Consider the following 19,135-nt stretch of genomic DNA (forward strand, 5'->3'; position numbering starts at 1 on the left):
TTTTTAAAAAATGGTCATTATAAATAAGAGGGAAAATCTACTAAAGTAAACAAATCTTCTTATATCCTCTGCAAAAAAAAAAAAAAAAATCTTCCTACACAAATAATTGTACAGAGAGGTATTTCAAAAGCTGCAAGTTGAACCAATGAATAAATAAAAGACTAACAATAGTATTACCAAAACATTCAAATACTTCTGCATAAATTCCAGTATTCCATGTTCTAGAAAGACTAATAATAATGATCATTTTTTTTTTAAATATACAGCTTTCATACTTCAGAAGACATTTTAAACTTATGTTTGCCATCAGCTGTTCTTTAAGCCTCTTGCAGTTACTGGGTGTTAACTAGTGTTGCTTCTTACTTATACAGAAAAACACTAACTTGCCCCAAGGGAAAGCTATTCTTTTCATATGGCTAAATGAAAACTGAACTAAAAAACTGCCCTCTGGAATTCAGCACTTTGAATGCACAGCCAGTAGCATTTTCCCTTTCCTGGTGCCATCTCTCCATCTCTCTGTCTCTCTCTCTCTCTCTCTCTCTCTCACACACACACACACACACACACACACACACACACCTCTACAAATGTGGGCAGGACTCCGATTAGGCACTTGTTAGGGAGGTGGTACAGCAGCACCACCTAGTGGGCACTGGGGAGAGGCTCAGAGTCCCCCTTGCTGCTGTTCCAGGGTCAGTGCTTGCTTTGGAGCAGCTTACAGAGATTTGTGCATAAGCTTACCACCACAACTTTTAAAGAGGAAACCATATAAAGGCAGAAGCCATTGGTATTGTGTGATCCAACCCTCCAGCCACAATAATTTTAAGTCAGAAGCAGAAATAATAAATAGCAATTTGCTGCCTTTTATTCCATAAATATTTACTCAAAATTACCACGTGTGCACACACACATACACATCACTTGATTACTATTCAAAGTTGTTCAATTTTTGTAAGAATAAGTAGTGTTAAAATAATCAGATTATGTAATAATTATACAGTAGTAAATATACATATATGTTGCCAAATTTCATTACTTGGTTGACAAATTCAATTTGCCAAAAAAAATTCTCTAGGATTGTTTTTAAAAACAATTAAGAATTTCTATTCTCTCAGTCTCCAACTTACTTCTTTCAACCAAGATATTCTGTCTGAAAATGACAGAAGTTAAAATTTCCTCTTTATGTGTATGTCTTCCCTATAGACCAGTGGGTAGGTTCTCAAATGGGAATGATACTGCCTCCCAAAAGTATCTAGCATTGTCTGTTTGGTCTGGGATGCTCCAATCTACAATGCACAGGACAGTCACCCGAACAAAAAATTGTCTAAAAGGTCAATAGAGCCAAAGTTGAGAAAGCCCATCTAGACTGTAAGATGCTAAAAGACAGGAACAAATGTCTTATTTGAAAATGTACACCAAGTACCTGGCAAGGTAAGGTTAATAATGGTTTGGTGAAATAAACTGATACTAACTTCTAACGGCCATGTACCAACAGATTACTTAAACTTTAAAAGATTGCTAATGTCAGGAAAGCATACCCTCTGCACATATAGGGCAGGGCATCCCATTCCCTGGAAGGGTATATCCCATGCCACACACAAGTGATCATGTGTAAGTTTTGTTATTCAAAGCCAGCCCATCTGAGTCTGATCACTAAGTGAGAAAGACTGGTGCACAGATGCTATGCAATGGGAGACTCACCACAGTGATGGTGCTTGCTTGACAATTCTTGATAAAAAAGTCATCTAGACTTTTGGTTGTTGCCCACTTTCAAACTGTAACAGAATTTTTTAGTGATTTTTTTCCCCAAAATGTAGTTTCTCCTTGTATTTCCCCACTTAACCACTGTGAGCATTTTGATAAGTACCACTTGATAAATACCAAGAAACTCTCTATGCATATAAAACTATCAAAAACAGAAAAAAATCTGATCTATAGCCTGCTAATTTCACCCAAATAAGTCAATAAACAGCTCTACACTGCCATTAGAAGTAGACTTTAGATGATCTTAAATTCAGTCAAAACATACGCTTTTCAAGTTATCAATTGTTTCAGGATGTAAAACATTCTGTAAAGAGTATGTGATATACACAATCAAGGTGAGGCATAGCAATGAGAAGAAAACAGTAAGCTTGGCCACTTTAGACGTCAAATTTCTAAATATAACTTTCTGAATGGCATGGAAATGATCCCATGTTGTCCTTCCCTGCTGTTCCCTTATAACCCCTTTGGGACTGGTGTGAGTAACAATAAATCAGCATTCATGTACTAGATTAGCCAGGATATAGTTCCTTAAAGGAAAGTGTCAAGAGCATTAAACTGGTTAACAGAAGTCATCTTCCAGGATAGAGAACCAAAGATGATTGTTAAATGCAGTGTTGGAATCTTTGCAAATACATACTACTTGTAAATTGGAGAAAAATTAAAATGTAAGACATTTGTTAATATTTGTCATGCTAACCATTAAATTCTTCAACATGTGATGAACTCAACATTTTTAAAATACCCTACCTCATAGTCCTAATTCTGGCAAATGTTTTTTGTTTCTCATTGGAATGTGTGTGGTTTTTTTTTAACTGGTGACCAAGATACAAGATTTCAAACTTTCCTATGGAAATCCTGGAGCTGAAGAACTTTTTACACTCTTCTGAATCACTGTGAGCTTTGAAGGGCCATTTAAATGACCCATTTCATTCACAAAACTTCGCATCCTGAGCATCCTGGTGCTACCACCCACACCTGCCAATGACAATCATCAGGTCCATAAAGGACCACATATTTTCTAGCAATATGAAATTCTTGATGCAGCTATAACGGAAAAAAACAGTGCATACTTTCCCTTCTCTGAGAATGAAAGACTAGATTCTAAGTGCCTGTGACAGAGGTCTAGAGACAATATGCCCAGCTCCCTGATGGGGAAGAGACTGGTAACAAGTTAATAGTTGGGTAGGAAGTTATAGCTACAGTGCTCAAAATATTCTATAGTGGAAAGACCTCAAGTTAAAAATAAGAAGTACTGAAGAAATTCTAGGGAATTAAGTCCACATGTAAGACATACTACAGTATTTTAAAATCATGCAATGTAATGTTAGAGAAAATTATCATTAAATATGAAATTTAAGGGCCTAAAGTAATGCTTTCTTGGCTCACACTTTAACAGAACTCCAGTGTTGAGGAATGAAAGGCTATCCTTGGAATGAAAAATATTCTTAACAAGGAGAACGAGTAGGAAGATTTTTATGAAAGTTTCTAAACCAGTCAGAAGATAATCAGCCAAAGAGTTTGGCAAATTAAATGACTTGTATCTATTCATAAATGAAAAAAATCCCTTGGTAATAATAAAAATTTTTCTATTTCTCTACAAATCTCTTAGTGAAGAGATAATGAAATCAGGTTAGGTGAATTTGCTAAGTGAAGACCAACCAAAGAGAGGCAAGAGAGAAAAACTAAACAATCTAAATAGAGATAGATAGTTCAGGTATATTACTAACAAACCACACCAGACAGCCTAAGGTTTGAAAATTCACACTAACCCAGAAAAAGTAGTATCCCTTTGCCTAATTTCAAGCAGAACTGAGGAAGGTTATATCATACTTAAAATAAAATAGGAAGAGAATATGTACAAATAAGTAAATTTAGGCTAAAGGAAAAAAAGGGTAGAATAATGAAATGAAGCTAAGAGAAAAATTATCTTGAGAATGTGACATTAAAAGAAATATTCAGAACTTGAAATTAATGCTGATTTAGGAGGTAAAAAAGAAGCTTTGCCACTCACCAATTTTAACCTCTGTAAAGGTATTCTGCCTACATCTATCTGTGTCCTTTCTGGGACATTAGTGAATCGAACTTCTGGGACCGCAACAGCACACATGACATGGGCCCACCTACAGGAAAGGAGACACGAAACATGAAAAAAAAGTTCCCTAAACTTAAACACTGTATACTTCAGCTAGGCGGTAGCAATTCTCACAGAGAGTAAATACACAGACAAGAAAGAAAGCCAAAAGCCTAAATCCATCACAGACTCTGAATTTCAAACCTCTTGGGTGATACCTGGATAGATTCAGTACCACCCCTGCCCACCACTGCAACATGAAGAATGGGGTGAAGACCAAAGACTCGATCCTATCAATATATGGTATTTTTCTACACTGGCTCTGCAAAATACCGAAATGTAGGTTTGCTATTTCATTTGGTACTGAAATATAACAGGTGTTTAATATACTTAAGCTAATTAACATGTGGCAAAAGATTAGTTCAATTAATAAAAGGTATGAATTGGGTATAGCATATAATCTTTTTACATAATACAAGTGTCATGAAAACTAGAACAAATAGTAAAGTCTTCTAAAAGAATTAACACTGATTCAGTCTTTAATTAAATTGTTTCTCATTGCAATCCTACTATAACCAAAAGAACCCAGAGATAAGGAGGAATAAAATTTAGCTGGCTCTCTCATTTCCTACTTAATGCCGAGTATCTCCTTTCGAATTCTGAATTACCCCAGAAAAATGACATCCCCCGTTAACACTATTTAGTTTCTCATAAATGTCACGCCCCAAGTAAATATTAAGACGCTTAAGGCTTAAAGACATCTTGAAGGAATTATCATATCCATCAACCTATTTTTAAGTCAAAGAGTACGTTACTCAAACAACATAAGACTCCATCCTGCCTTTAAAGACCACAGGAAGAGAGGACAAGTGTCAACCCCATCAGGGCATTCTTTCAAATCTAATAAATACTATAATCCTATAGTAAACACTATTCCTTTCTGTCCTAACCCAAGGGTAGGAAGAGAAGTTCTTACCACTTCTGTCTGTTCAGGAACCACCTAAAGCAATTCACAGTCTGCATGACCTATGTGATATCCTAGACCTAGCAACACTTTTTCGTGTAAGTGCCAATCACATTAACTAAGACTGTGAAAGAGGAAGACCCAAAGTTAAGCAAAAATAAGTCTACTAGACTAAGCTTTATCAACACAGGAATGATAAATGCCTTCGCTCTTCCTTGTAAGCAATTTGAAACATGTGCACATGCACATAGTTATGTTAATTCGATCATTACATTATATACCAGGGGTCCCAACTCCAGTGCCCACAGGGCCAGGCAGGAGGTAAGCAAAAATACTGGTAAATCATGGTAACCTGGGGGTCATCTGTCCCATTTAGGCTAGGTCCTCATCCCAACATGTTATTGCTATACAGAGATGCACAATTATTTTTCAAGGACAGATAAAAATCTGGATTTTTGCATAAAATCTCTCAACTTTTAAAATTTGCATCAAATTTATAAAATGGTATGTCAGTCAACTAAAACATATTTTGGGGCTGGATTTGGCCCTTAAATGCCAACTTACCACCTCTGCTTCTATCATTTCTACATTTTCCTATTTCCAAAGGGATCTTTAATATGCTTTGGCCTCATTTTAAATACTAAAATTGGGTCATGAAAATAAAATTCATGCAAAAATATATTTCAACAACGTATTAAAAACCAGATTATGTTCTTTTTTTAATGTTCTTTCTTTTATGTTCACTTCTCTCTTTCAAGATTCTCTTCATATTCTCCAACTGTCCCCTTTAAATCTGAAAATCAATGTTTTTCTCCCTATGTTTCTATTTTAGTACATATACTCTCTTGTTAATTTGCTGGTTTTAAAAGTAAATTGTTTTGTTTTAATGTTATGACTATGATTGATTTTACTTATCTGAAGGTAACAGATTTCACTGTTTTCAGGCACATTGTTTTTATTAGACTAACAGGATTCATCACATTAAACACTAGGATTCCAATGGCACCTAGATGATATGGGTTGCCTTCACTTTAAAACTGCCATTAGTAAAAGAGGGGTTATTCTTCATGGGTGTCATCAAAGACATGGACAGAAGCAAGGCTTAGACCACCTTCAACCAGGAGAGGTGAACGTGCTGTCAGTAATAGTCTCTGAAGACATGCCCAGAATCCCAACCTCAGATCTGGAAAACAAAAGCTTTGGAACAATGTGTCCAATAATGAGAGGTAACACAGCAAACTATCCACCCAGAGGTTCAACACTCTAGAGAGCAGAAGGAAACAATGAAATTGAACACAATTAACACATTACTTACTTATTGTTCTTTGTTTCCTTAAGAGCACCCCCTCTCAAATTGCAGAGACAGCACTCCTAGGAGAAAAAAAAAATACCACACAATTATCAGACTCATTTAACAGACATCATTACTATTTATCTAAATATTCTCATAAATTCTAATATTGTATTTTAAAATTAAAACCATCAAGAACTTCATGAAGGCCTATCTCTGAGCAGTTCAAAAAAGGAAAGGAAAAAGAGTGGGGGAAAGTGAGAGTACACACAAAAATGTTCCTGAGATACTGAGGGAATTATCATTACCCTGGTATCATGTTCACTTGTCATCTCTAGGGGAAAGTTGTGACACAGAGCACTTGGTAGCCTGGAGAGTATTTACTAGAATTCTAGAACAGAGAATACATATATGATTAGTTCTCTTGTGCTCTGGGAATCCATTCATGTATACAGGATAGCTACAAAATAGAGTATTGGCAGGCTTCATTCTGCAATAAGGATTAGCAGGAAGCTCTTTTTGAAAGATACTCTTCATAAAAATATCATTTGGGTCTTTCTGTGGATGGGCAAATGGTGTTGGAAAAACTGTACTGATAAACCCAGGCTATCCACACCCAGAAAAAAAGCACCATGAAATGTTTTCCTTTCTTCTCCCCACATAAGTTTATATTTTGGGCACTTTTATATGTCTTAGATTGGCACAGACTGTTTCACTCCAAGATGACTGACTCCCTTTACCACAAATACAGACTTTATTACTTCTCACTACATCCTATGAAAAGTCCATGAGAAAACAGGACCAGAGAGCAATGCAATGCCTTTTGCTGACCTAGAATTTTTAAATTAAATATCTAAGTAATTTTTATTTTCAACCTCAAGCACTAATAGATGTCCTCCCAATTTCTTGTATTAATAAATTTTTTAAAATAACTGTAGGTTATTTTGGGGTTTTTCCCTCTCCAAGCCATATATATAAAATTTATCTGTTCTCCAAGGTGATCTTCTTTAACTACAGTTTTGCTTCACTTTACAAAGAATCCCTTTAACTTATCTACTATTAATAATGGGGTGTCAAACTCTATAGCTTTAATTTTTCTGAGGACAGCAATACCAAAACAACTGAGGAGAATCAATATACCTGCGTAACTCCTAACAGGCAGCAAAAAAAGCAAACAACCAGAAATGTTCAATGGTTTTATGTGTTTGGAAACACTCTGCACATCTATTTGGAATTTCCTGGGTTATTATTAAAGGTTAGAGTAGCAAAAGCTGTCCTGTGTATGTATATACATCTGAATCCATTATAAACCCAGATCAAGGAGATAACTCAATGGATTTTCTCTATAACACAGCCAGATTCTAGAGGCCCTTGACATAATAGTTTTGATGAAGCACACAATGAAAGTAAAAGTTCAGTCCAAATATTAAAAATGAGAAATTCAGTAATTCAAGTTATTCAATAACATCCAAATTATTCAAGAACAATTTCATAAAACATTACCGATTTTAAGTATTTTCCCAGTAATTTAGCACACTTTCTACAGAGGGAGAGAGAAAATGAAAATAAAACACGAGGTAAAATATTTTCATTGACTATAAAAAGATGTCAGTATTGAAGTGAGAATGCAGTAGAGAACTGCGGATGGTGAGGAGCTCAGACACTAAGAGCATTAGATGCCTGATTAATGAAACTAGTAGTGAGAAAAAGCCTAAAGGGACAAGCTAGCAGAGTTAAATACAGCAAAGCAGCATGGAAGCTGCCTGAAAGCACCTGAGGAGCATCATTAAAAGATACACATGCTGCAGAGCACCACCACAATGTGAGGAAACAGTACTCTCAAATAGAACATGTAGACTCAAGATTTTAAGTGAGGTTGAGAAGACTCCACTTGCCACAATGTGAAACTGGTTTTTTTGGGGATTACCAGTGACCTCCATGTCACAAAATCTAATGGCTCATTCCAAGTCCCTGGCTCACCTGACCTGTAAGTGGCATTCAACATTGTTGATCATGCCTGACAGTTTCTACCTGAGGCTTCTATGTGACCCGACGTGTCCCTCACTGCCCTTCTTGACCTCTTTTTGATCCTCTGCTTCCTCTAACAGGCGTCTCTTTCACACTCCTTAAACATGGTAGCTTTTGTAAGAGGCATTCGCTTCTCTATCCACAACTGCTTGCTGGGCATCTGATCCACTTCCCTGACTCTCAAAAGGCCAGTGAGTGACTCCAACATTAATTTCCTGGTATGTCTGATTGACACTCAACAGGCCCCTCAAACACACATGCACAGATGAAATCACGTCTCCTCAAGCCTGTAGTCCCCCACTGTTTGCTATCAGTGGGATCAACCATCCTGTCTAGCTCAAGCTGGAAGACATCATCTCCCTCTCATACTAGATCCAATCAAAGGAGTCCTGTCAATCCCATGTCCAAATCTGCCCTCTTCTCTCCATCAACCATCCTGTCTAGCTCATACTGGAAGACGTCATCTCCCTCTCATACTAGATCACATCTGTCACATCAGTTGATAACCCCAGCATCCCTCAGCAGACCTAAACTATGGCAACAGCCACCCCAGGTCAACCGAGAACCCATACGGATGGGTTTTAATGCTTCTCAGTACTTAATGTGGTCCCAAAAGGCCAGGGTCATCAGCCCTGGACCTTGTCCAGACTCACACTGTACTACTCTCCACACATAGACTCCCAGTGCCCCAGACACCTCAGACACACCCTACACCATTCTTTATTTATTACACTGAACACATCCTTGACGTCTCAGCCTGAATGTTGATTCCTCAGAGAAGGCTCTCCTAACCCCCTGGGCCAGTTACTTCTCACTCATTACTCTTTTTAACTATTTGTTGAATTCTTTCTGCTGTCCTGAATAAACTGTAAGCTCAATGAGTGCTATGGAAATATTTGTCAGGTTACTCTTTCTCTATTATGATAGAGAATATATCCTCCAGATGAATCTGTTACATAATGAGAAAGGGCAAAATAGGGCAGAGTGAAAATCTTGAAAACTACCAAAGGATTAAAAAATTGCAAAGATCATTTTCATACGGGGACACTAAGGAAAGGAAGTTGCAGGCTCTGGTAACTTAACATGGAGCTAAGAAACAGTGATTTGACATGGAGCTATTTTTGCCATGATTTACTTGAAAAATCATACTCTTAGGAAAAAAACAAAAATATTCATGGCCAAGTAGTTACTTATATGATTTATATGATATATATGATATCAGGGTTTCTATTCAATTCACTCAATTTTGAAGAACTAAGTAGGAAAGAAAAAAGTCATGTCCAGTTATGTCACTGTTTTGAGTCACCATCCCTCACATGATGCAAACTAGTTGATCTGTCACAAGCACAAACATGTCAACTTGTCAATTCATTCATTTGTAAATGAACTTGCACTAAATGCCTATGTTTATAACCCAATAAAAGGCAATATAATATAGGACACTTTTAAACATTTCTTTCCTTTCTTAAATAGTACCTTATTGTCAGGCAACAAAATTGATAATTCTAAAATTTAAAAGGTTAATCCTTACCTGAAAAGTAGCCCAAGTTTTCTTAAGAATCCATAAAATGCCTGATACATGTAAAGGTTGATATCTACCAAATACACTAATTGTACTAATATTGCTCATCTTCCAATTCAGTGAAAGAATTGAATGAGAATATAGGGAGAGATAGAGTCCCCTCAGGACACTGATTTATTAAGTTGGTTATCAAGAATAAATATTAGATATATTAGAAGGCACTTCTAAATATATTAGAAGAATAAAAGCTATATTAAAGGCCTATTTCATTCTAAATACCCTGCCAGAAACCTCATATACTTTACGTCCCTTCCTTAACATGAACTTATTAGGTAATTTATATCCTACTTCATTTATGAGGAAACTAAGATTTAAGAGATCAGGTAACTTGTATAAAATCATCCAATCCAGGAGCCATCAAGCTTCATCTGTAAATGGCCAGATATTTACTAATTTAGGCTTTGCACTACACAGTTGTTTCAACTAAACTCTGACATTGTAGGACAACATGTAAACAAATGGGTGTAGCTGTATTCCAATAACAATGTTATTTACAAAAACAGGCGGTGAGCAAGATTTGGCCCACAGGCTATAGTTTTTCAACCCCTAGCCTATCAGCAAAAGGAGTAACTGAGGTTCAAGTTCAGGTCTGCCTGAGCACAAGTCCATACTCCTCTTCTCCAGCATCCTCTTAAGTACAAACAAAGCAAGGCACAAGATTTCAAAGTAGAATGCCCAGATAAACAGGAAACTGTGCCTGCCCTGGGAACTCACACTTTAGGAGGGGAGAAGACCTGTGTATACTTAACCATACTATGAAGAAGATAGTGATAAAGGGTATAACCAAGTCTCCATTTCCTCACTTCTATAAATGACTAAGAATTCATTTTTTAACTAATCCCCTCAAAAGAACCCATATCATAAAAAAATTGTGTTACAAGCAGCATGTATTATATAACAATTTATATTCCCAGTTGTTTAATTCACCTAGCTAAAAAAACTCACTGGTATGAGATCATTAAATTGATCTCCACTTCTTCCTTCAAAGAATGATACCATTTTAGGCAAAAAGTAACATTTCACTTAGTCTGTGCAGTCTAACCTCAGGCTACATGAATCCAATTTAACTGACAGGAGCAACAGTAACACTAGAGAAACAGATTTTATCCTGATAGTTAATAAAGTACAGATGGTCAGGGTTCAAAATCATGGTTCTGCCATTTACTAGCATGACCTTGCCTCAGATATCTTACCTGTAAAAGGGGGATACTACTACTTCCCTAAACGAGTTAATAAATGTAAAGCATTCCATAAACACAATATAAGAAGAACAGTGGTTGGATATGTGAAAAGTTAATTGTGGTTCTAGACAACTTATGCATAACATTGCCAGTGAATGATCTGGGTGTAGCGGTTTAGCAGAGAACAAAATAGAGATCTGTCAATAATTCTCCTGAGGTGTAGAAAGCACGATGCAGACCTGCACAGAAAAGAAAACTCTCCAGGAACCCCAAATCCAGGCAGCTAGATTCTAGAGCAAGGAGAGCTCTTCTATAGTTCTAAAAGCCACCAACTTAGCTGTGAAAAGCAGACAGATGCTAGTTTCCACAGTGCTCGGAGAACAGACACTGAAGAGACAATCCCGATCCTATCCTCAAAACATCTGAAACTAGAGTGGACTGAGTCAAACTAAAGCTGCAACAAAGCTCAGACCTAGCTCAACTACAAATCAGACTGACCTCACTCCTACTCTAGAAACCTGACAAACAAAGGGCCATGCCCTTTCTGAAAATAAGATTAACTTCATTTGCTAGAAGACAAAATATCCAGCACACAATAAAAAAAAAAAAAGCACAAGGTACACCAGAAAACAAGAAAATATGATTTATGATTAAGAAAGTTAAGAATCAATAAAATCAGACACAAAAATGAACAAGAACTGGGATGATCAGATGGAGAGTTTAAAATTGCTATGTTCAAAATGCTAAAGGAGCTAATGAAAAAGATAACATGTGAAGAGATAGCAATATTTTAACAAAGTCATGGAAATTATTTAAAAAACAAATGTAAATGGTAGAAACGAAAAAATGTGACATCAATAATGTTGAATTCAATATATTTCAAAGCGGACTGGAATTGTGAGGGTAAAACTTCAATGACTTTAAAGACATGAATAGGAAATAGAAAGAAGGAAAGAAGTTTTAAGAATGAAGAGAGATCTAAGGGAAAATAACCTGTTCAATTTCTGTATAATTGGAGTCTGAGAAGGAGAGGAAAGAGAGAGTGGATGAGAACAAACATTGGAAGAGAAAATGGCAGAAAACTTTCCAAAAGCAGTGAAAAAAAAATGTCAACCCAGAGTGCCTGGGTGGCTCAGTCAGTTAAGCACCCAACTCTTGATTTCAGCTTAGGTCATGCTCTCAGGGTTGTGAGATAAAGCCCCGCATCAGGCTCTGCACTAAGCGTGGAACCTGCTTAAGATTCTCTCTCTTCTTCTGCCCCTCTCCACTCTCTTAAAAAAAAAAAAAAAAAAGGCAACCCACAGATCCAAGATGCCCAGCAAACCCCAACAGATAAATACAAAGGAAACACACCTAAATACATAGTAGTCAAAATTGTGAAAACCAAATATAAAGAACACACTTAAAAGCAGAGAAAAAAAACACATTCAGTAAACAACTGTATGAATTACATCTGATATCTAACCAGAAAAAGTGGCAATGGAACAGTATCTACCAAAATACTGAAAGAAAAAAGCTGGCAACCTGGAATTCATTTCCAAGGAAAATATCCTTTGAAAATGAAGATAAAATAAAAACAATTTCATAGAGACAAAAAATCTAAAAGAATAAAGGCAAATGATACCAGCCTGAACCATGGACTGGCAAAAAGGAATGAAGAACACCAAAAAGAGTAAATACATGGGTAAATAAAAAATAAATTTTTTGTATCTTCAAAACACATGCATACAAAGAGAGAATGAGAGCAAGAGAAAAAGAGAAGGAGACTATAAGTTTCCTAAAAAGCCTTGACTGTTTCAAACAAAAATATCAATACTGTAGGGTGTAATGTATGTAATGGTAAATGTAAGATAAGACCATAAAGGGAAAGAGGTTTAATGAAATCACACTGTTGTAAGGTTCTTACATTGTTCATAAAGTAGGATGATATTGCTGGAAGGTGGGTCCACCACCTACCACAAAGGCCTCAAGAAATTCCCAAATATTAAGTTCTAAGGAATATAAACTCACAATCAAAACTCAAAATCATGCAAGAAAATATGATTCTATGAGCAGAAGAAACATAATGTAAAACTAGATACACAATATCTTAGGCACAAGACATAAAATAAGCCCATTAATATGTTTTAAAATTAAATGTGGGAATTAGAAATATAAGAGACTATAAACAAATGACAAATCAGCTTTTTAAGAACAACAATATAAAAATTCTACAACCAAAAAAAATAATGGAAATTGAAAACTTAAAGAATATATTAAATAGATCACTTTTTTTATGTTATGTTAATCACCATACATTACATCATTAGTTTTTGATGTAATGTTCCATGATTTATTGTTTGCATAAAACACCCAGTGCTCCATTCAATACGTGCCCTCTTTAATACCCATCACCAGGCTAACCCATCCCCCCACCCCCCTTCCCTCTAGAACCCTCAATTTGTTTCTCAGAGTCCATAGTCTCTCATGGTTCGTCTCCCCCTCCGATTTCCCCCCCTTCATTTTCCCCTTCCTACTACCTTCTTTCTTTTTTTTTTTAACATATAATGTATTATTTGTTTCAGAGGTACAAGTCTGTGATTCAACAGTCTTACACAATTCACAGCACTCACCATAGCACATACCCTCCCCAATGTCTATCACCCAGCCACCCCATCCCTCCCACCCCACACCACTCCAGCAACCCTCAGTTTCTTTCCTGAGATTAAGAATTCCGCATATCAGTGAGGTCATGTGATACATGTCTTTCTCTAATTGACTTATTTCGCTCAGCATAACACCCTCCAGTTCCATCCACATCGTTGCAAATGGCAAGATTTCATTCCTTTTGATGGCTGCATAATATTCCATTGTGTATATATACCACCTCTTCTTTATCCATTTATCTCTTGATGGACATCTTGGCTCTTTCCATAGTTTGGCTATTGTGGACATTGCTGCTATAAACATCAGGGTGCACATACCCCTTCGGATCCCTACCTTTGTATCTTTGGGGTAAATACCCAGGAGTGCAATTGCTGGGTCATATGGTAGCTCTATTTTCAACTTTTTGAGGAACCTCCATACTGTTTTCCAGAGTGGCTGCACCAGCTTGCATTCCCATCCAACAGGGTAGGAGGGTTCCCCTTTCTCTGCATCCCCCCAACATCTGTCATTTCTTGTCTTGTTAATTTTAGCCATTCTGACTGGTGTGAGGTGGTATCTCATTGAGGTTTTGATTTGGATTTCCCTGATGCTGAGCGATGTTGAGCACTTTTTCATGAGTCTGCTAGCTGTTTCACTGTCTTCTTTGGGAAAATGTCTGTTCATGTCTTCTGCCCATTTCTTGGTTGAATCATTTGTTCTTTGGGTGTTGAGTTTAAGAAGTTCTTTATAGATTTTGGATACTAGCCCTTTATCTGATATGTCATTTGCAAATATCTTCTCCCATTCTGTCGGTTGTCTTTTGGTTTTGTTGACTGTTTCTTTTGCGGTGCAAAACTTTTTATCTTGATCAAGTCCCAAGAGTTCATTTTTGCCCTTGCTTCCCTTGCTTTTGGCAATGTTTCTAGGAAGAAGTTGCTGCGGCTGAGGTCGAAGAGGTTGCTGCCTGTGTTCTCCTTTAGGATTTTGATGGACTCCTGTCTCACATGGAGGTCTTTCAACCATTTGGAGTCTATTTTTGTGTGTGGTGTAAGGAAATGGTCCAGTTTCATTCTGCTGCATGTGGCTGTCCAATTTTCCCAACACCATTTGTTGAAGAGACTGTCTTTTTTCCATTGGACATTCTTTCCTGCTTTGTCAAAGATTAGTTAACCATAGAGTTGAGGGTCCATTTCTGGGCTCTCTATTCTGTTCCATTGATTATGTGTCTGTTTTTGTGCCACTACCATACTGTCTTGATGATGACAGCTTTGTCATAGAGCTGGAAGTCCGGAATTGCGATGCCACCAGCTTTGCTTTTCTTTTTCAACATTCCTCTGGCTATTCAGGTCATTCCATACAAATTTTAGGATTATTTGTTCCATTTCTTTGAAAAAAGTGGATGGTATTTTGATGGGGATTGCATTAAATGTGTAGATTGCTCTAGTTAGCATTGACATCTCACAATATTTGTTCTTCCAATCCATGAGCATGGAACGTTTTTCCATTTCTTTGGGTCTTCCTCAATTTCTTTCATGAGTATTTTATAGTTTTCTGAGTACAGATTCTTTGCCTCTTTGATTAGATTTATTCCTAGGTATCTTATGGTTTTGGGTGCAATTGTAAATGGGATCGACTCCTTAATTTCTCTTTCTTCTGTCTTGTTGTTGGTGTATAGGAATGCCACTGATTTCTGTGCATTGATTTTATATCCTGCCACTTTACTGAATTCCTGTATGAGTTCTAGCAGTTTTGGGGTGGAGTCTTTGGGTTTTCCACATAAAGTATCATATCATCTGCAAAGAGTGAGAGTTTGACTTCTTTGCTGATTTGGATGCCTTTTATTTCTTTTTGTTGTCTGATTGCTCTGGCTAAATAGATCACTCTTAATTGAAGAGAGAATTAGAAAAAAAAGGAAGAGGGGTGCCTGGGTGGCTTAGTTGGTTAAGCGTCTGCCTTTGGCTCAGGTCATGATCCCAGGGTCCTGGAATCAAGCCCCACATGGGGCTCCTTCCTCAGCAGGGAACCTGTGTCTCTCTCTCTCTCTCCCTTCCCCTCCCCCTGGCTTGTGCTCTCTCGCTCTCTCTCCTACTCTCTCTCTCAAATAAATAAAATCTTTAAAGAAAAAAAAAACAAAGAGCTAAATAACCAAAAACTAATACCACAAACTATTCAATAATGTATTCAATGGAACACTGAAATGTGTGTGTGTCTGACAGAGCCAGAGAGAGAGTATATGTGTCTCTGAATCATAAAAATAAATTCCAATTGATTTACAGATCTAAACTCAAAAACAAAACAGAACTATAAAAGTATTAAAATAAATTGTAGGCAAATATATTGATGGATTTAGGATAAATATGAATTCTTAATATAACATTTAAAAGATAAAAGGCATATTGGAAGGACTAATAAATTTTTATTATATCAACATTTTAACATTCTGAAGGATAAAATACTATATAAATTAACATAAGATGATAAGACAAGAAAATATTTCCAATATAAAACAAAGACTGCTATCCAGAAAGTATTTTTTTAAAACCCACACTTTTGAAAAATAGGCAGCAGATTAATTCAAAAACTCTTCATAGCCAATAATCACATGAAAGATACCCAACTTCAAGAATAAAGGGTGAAAGGGCGCCTGGGTGGCTCAGTCGTTAAGCGTCTGCCTTCGGCTCAGGTCATGATCCCAGGATCCTGGGATCGAGTCCCACATCAGGCTTCCTGCTCTGCGGGAAGCCTGCTTCTCCCTCTCCCACTGCCCCTGCTTGTGTTCCTGCCCTCGCTCTCTCTCTGTGTGTTAAATAAATAAAATCTTTAAAAAAAAAAAAAAAAAAAAAAGAATAAAGGGTGAAAAATGAAATAATGAGATGTAACTTTCAGATTATTAAATCAAAAAACATACGGTCTTGGGGTATATGAGATGTTATGGTAGCTCTGGAGAGGAATCTGGCATTATCAATCAAAATTTTAAATGCACATGAAGTATGACTCAGCAATTGAATTTCTTAAAATATATCTTAGATAATTTATATCTGTGCAGAAGGAAGAATGTACAATCATCTCATTTCTGTTTATAACAGAGAAAACAGTTACCTCTGGAAGGAACAGGAATTCTCTGTTGCTTAGATTTTATTTGTAATGTCTGGATTTTTTAATAAGAATAGAGTCAAGATTGAAATTTAAAATAGCAATGTAAAAGATCTAGTAAATCCATAAATACTGAGTTACGAAGAATTATACATTGTATTACTAAGTGAAAACACTACAGCCTGTTAAACTGTGATACCATTTGGGTCCCCCAGGAACAGTGAGCCATTACATTCGTGTATGTAGAGAAAAGATCTGCAAGGACAACAGACTAAATAGTATCAGTAGTTTTCTGTAAAAGAGAGTTGAGAACTCAAGAGTGTTCAGAATGGGAGAGTGTCTTAACCATGTTTAGTATTCTCATATTAAAAAAAGAAAACCCACAGACAGACAAGGAATTAAACCTTTTTTATTAAATATGTGTAACTTAAAATTAATGTAACTGTGGAGGTTTAGCCTATTTTCTTAAATGAAAATTTTAAATGAGCACTATGATTTCTTCTAAAGTCTTTCAGTGTATCAAAACTCCTTTCTAATCTAACCTCTAGAGACACCCAAAGACAACAAAATAAATAAATAAAATTCAACAGTCAGGGCTCATTGCCAGCCTTGTTTTATCTCATGTTTAATGAGTATGCCTTTTCCAAGAACAATAACACCCAGTGTAAAATGAACAATAACACCCAGTGTAAAATGACTCACTATTATAAAGATTTAGATATATTGCTAGTGAACCAATGTCTCCTAAAACAAAACAAACAAACAAATACTAAAATGCCTGTCACAACATGATTATTCTATAAGACAGCTCTTACTCCTGTCTCCTAAGTACAGCTTTAAAGGAGCCCTTCTGTTGTACTTACTGCCCTCATCCCCACCCAGGGCAGCTAAAAGCTGAATGAAAAAGTATAAATTAGATCATATATTGAATACTGTACCTTTCCTGCTTAGGTCCCTTTCCCTCATCTAATACCATTCACAAACTCCCCTTCTAGCATTACCAAGTATTTTTAAAATCTGGTTTCATAAAAAATCACCACTGCAATGAACAGCAAGTATACCAATTTACAACATGGAATGATTTCTTTATGGCTCAGTTATTAAACCATGAAAAAGAGTGTTTATAATCAAAGTGCTGACACAACATTAACAACAATGGTGAGAAGGACATTGTTATAATACAGCTATTGCAGTTGTTCATTATTTGTGGTGGAGGGAAATCATGTTCCAATGGCTCTTCTATAAAACATCAGTTAAAGAAATGCCAATACCAGCATTCTCAAGCTGCCTCATAAGAAGCTCTCATTTTAGCTGACATAGCCAAAGTGCCACTAAAGCCAATTTTCAGTGCTATAGAAAAATTATGAAATTGAAGTACCTCCCCACACCCTTATTTATCTGACATGTTCATAACAGAAATGCAAAACCATAAAATAGGGCTGTCTGAGCTGGGAAAACAAAGAGTAATTAATCACATTAACAGAAAGCTAGCTTACAAAGTGCTGATCAACAAAACATGGAAGAACCATTTCTGGAGAGGTGGCTCATTTATCAGGGCTGAGGAGAGAACAGGATCTCAGGTAAGGACAGGGCTGGCATGAATTCTGAGTGATTAGGAAACTGAATGACAGGTTTCCTGCAGTCATCTTTTGAATGGAAATTCCACAGGCTCCAGCGAATTTCGTACTAGCAAGTGAATTCTCCAATTTAAATGCCCACATTGATTTTGTACTGTAAGTGAAAACACACATTCACTCAACAAATATCAGTTAATCATCATGTTCCAGGCACTGGGCAACTGCAGTGAATGACAAAGATCCAGGCCTCAATGAAGTTACCTTCTGCTGGGACAGCAGAAAAACTAAACCAGTAGATTATTTAGATGGTAGAAGATGTGAAGTGCTATGGGAGTGGACCATGGAATAATCTAGGGAAAGTGATGCCAGCAGATTCTGGCCTTTTCTAATAGGAAAGGTGATCAGAAATTTAAGAGAAGGAATAACTGATAAGGCTTCATAGGCCATGAAAAAAGGCAACAACTTTATTCTGACTGAGACAGCAAGGCACTGTAAGGTTTGAGCACAGCAAGAACATAATCTGACCTACATTTTAACTGGATCATTCCAATGGCTGCGTTGACAGCGGATGATAAAGGTTCAAGAGCATAAGTAAAAAATGCTAAGCAAAATAAGTCAGCTGGAGAAAGATAAATACCATATGATTTCACTCATATGTGGAATTTAAGAAACAAAACAAATGAACAACCGAATAAAAAAGAGAGAAGCCAAAAAACAGACTCTTAACTCTAGAGAACAAACTGATGGTTACCAGAGGGGAGGTGGGTGGGGGGATGGGTGAATAAGTGATGGGGATTAAGGAGTGCACTTGTCCCGATGAGCACTAATGTACAGAATTGTTGAATCACTATATTGTACGCCTGAAACTAATAGAACACTGTATGTTAATTATACTGGAATTGAAATAAAAAAGTTAAAAAAAAACAACATAGAAACAAAAAGAGATGGTAGGCTACTGC

General features: G+C 36.6%; 1 protein-coding gene across 11 annotated transcripts in view; it reads right to left on the reverse strand.

Annotated features, from left to right (window-relative positions):
- KDM4C (lysine demethylase 4C) overlaps positions 1–19,135 on the reverse strand; it is a 478,025-nt gene that overhangs the window by 123,905 nt on the left and 334,985 nt on the right. For all 11 annotated transcript variants that reach the window (XM_032392299.1, XM_032392301.1, XM_032392300.1 and 8 more), the window contains 2 exons: positions 6,115–6,170; positions 3,776–3,884 (listed from right to left, as the gene is read on the reverse strand). In XM_032392299.1, coding sequence (XP_032248190.1) covers positions 3,776–3,884; positions 6,115–6,170 — 165 coding nt within the window. The remainder of the gene's footprint in view (positions 1–3,775; positions 3,885–6,114; positions 6,171–19,135) is intronic.

The sequence above is a fragment of the Phoca vitulina genome, unplaced genomic scaffold (genome assembly GCF_004348235.1).
Source record: "Phoca vitulina isolate PV1807 unplaced genomic scaffold, GSC_HSeal_1.0 scaffold67, whole genome shotgun sequence".
Taxonomy (NCBI): domain Eukaryota; kingdom Metazoa; phylum Chordata; class Mammalia; order Carnivora; family Phocidae; genus Phoca; species Phoca vitulina.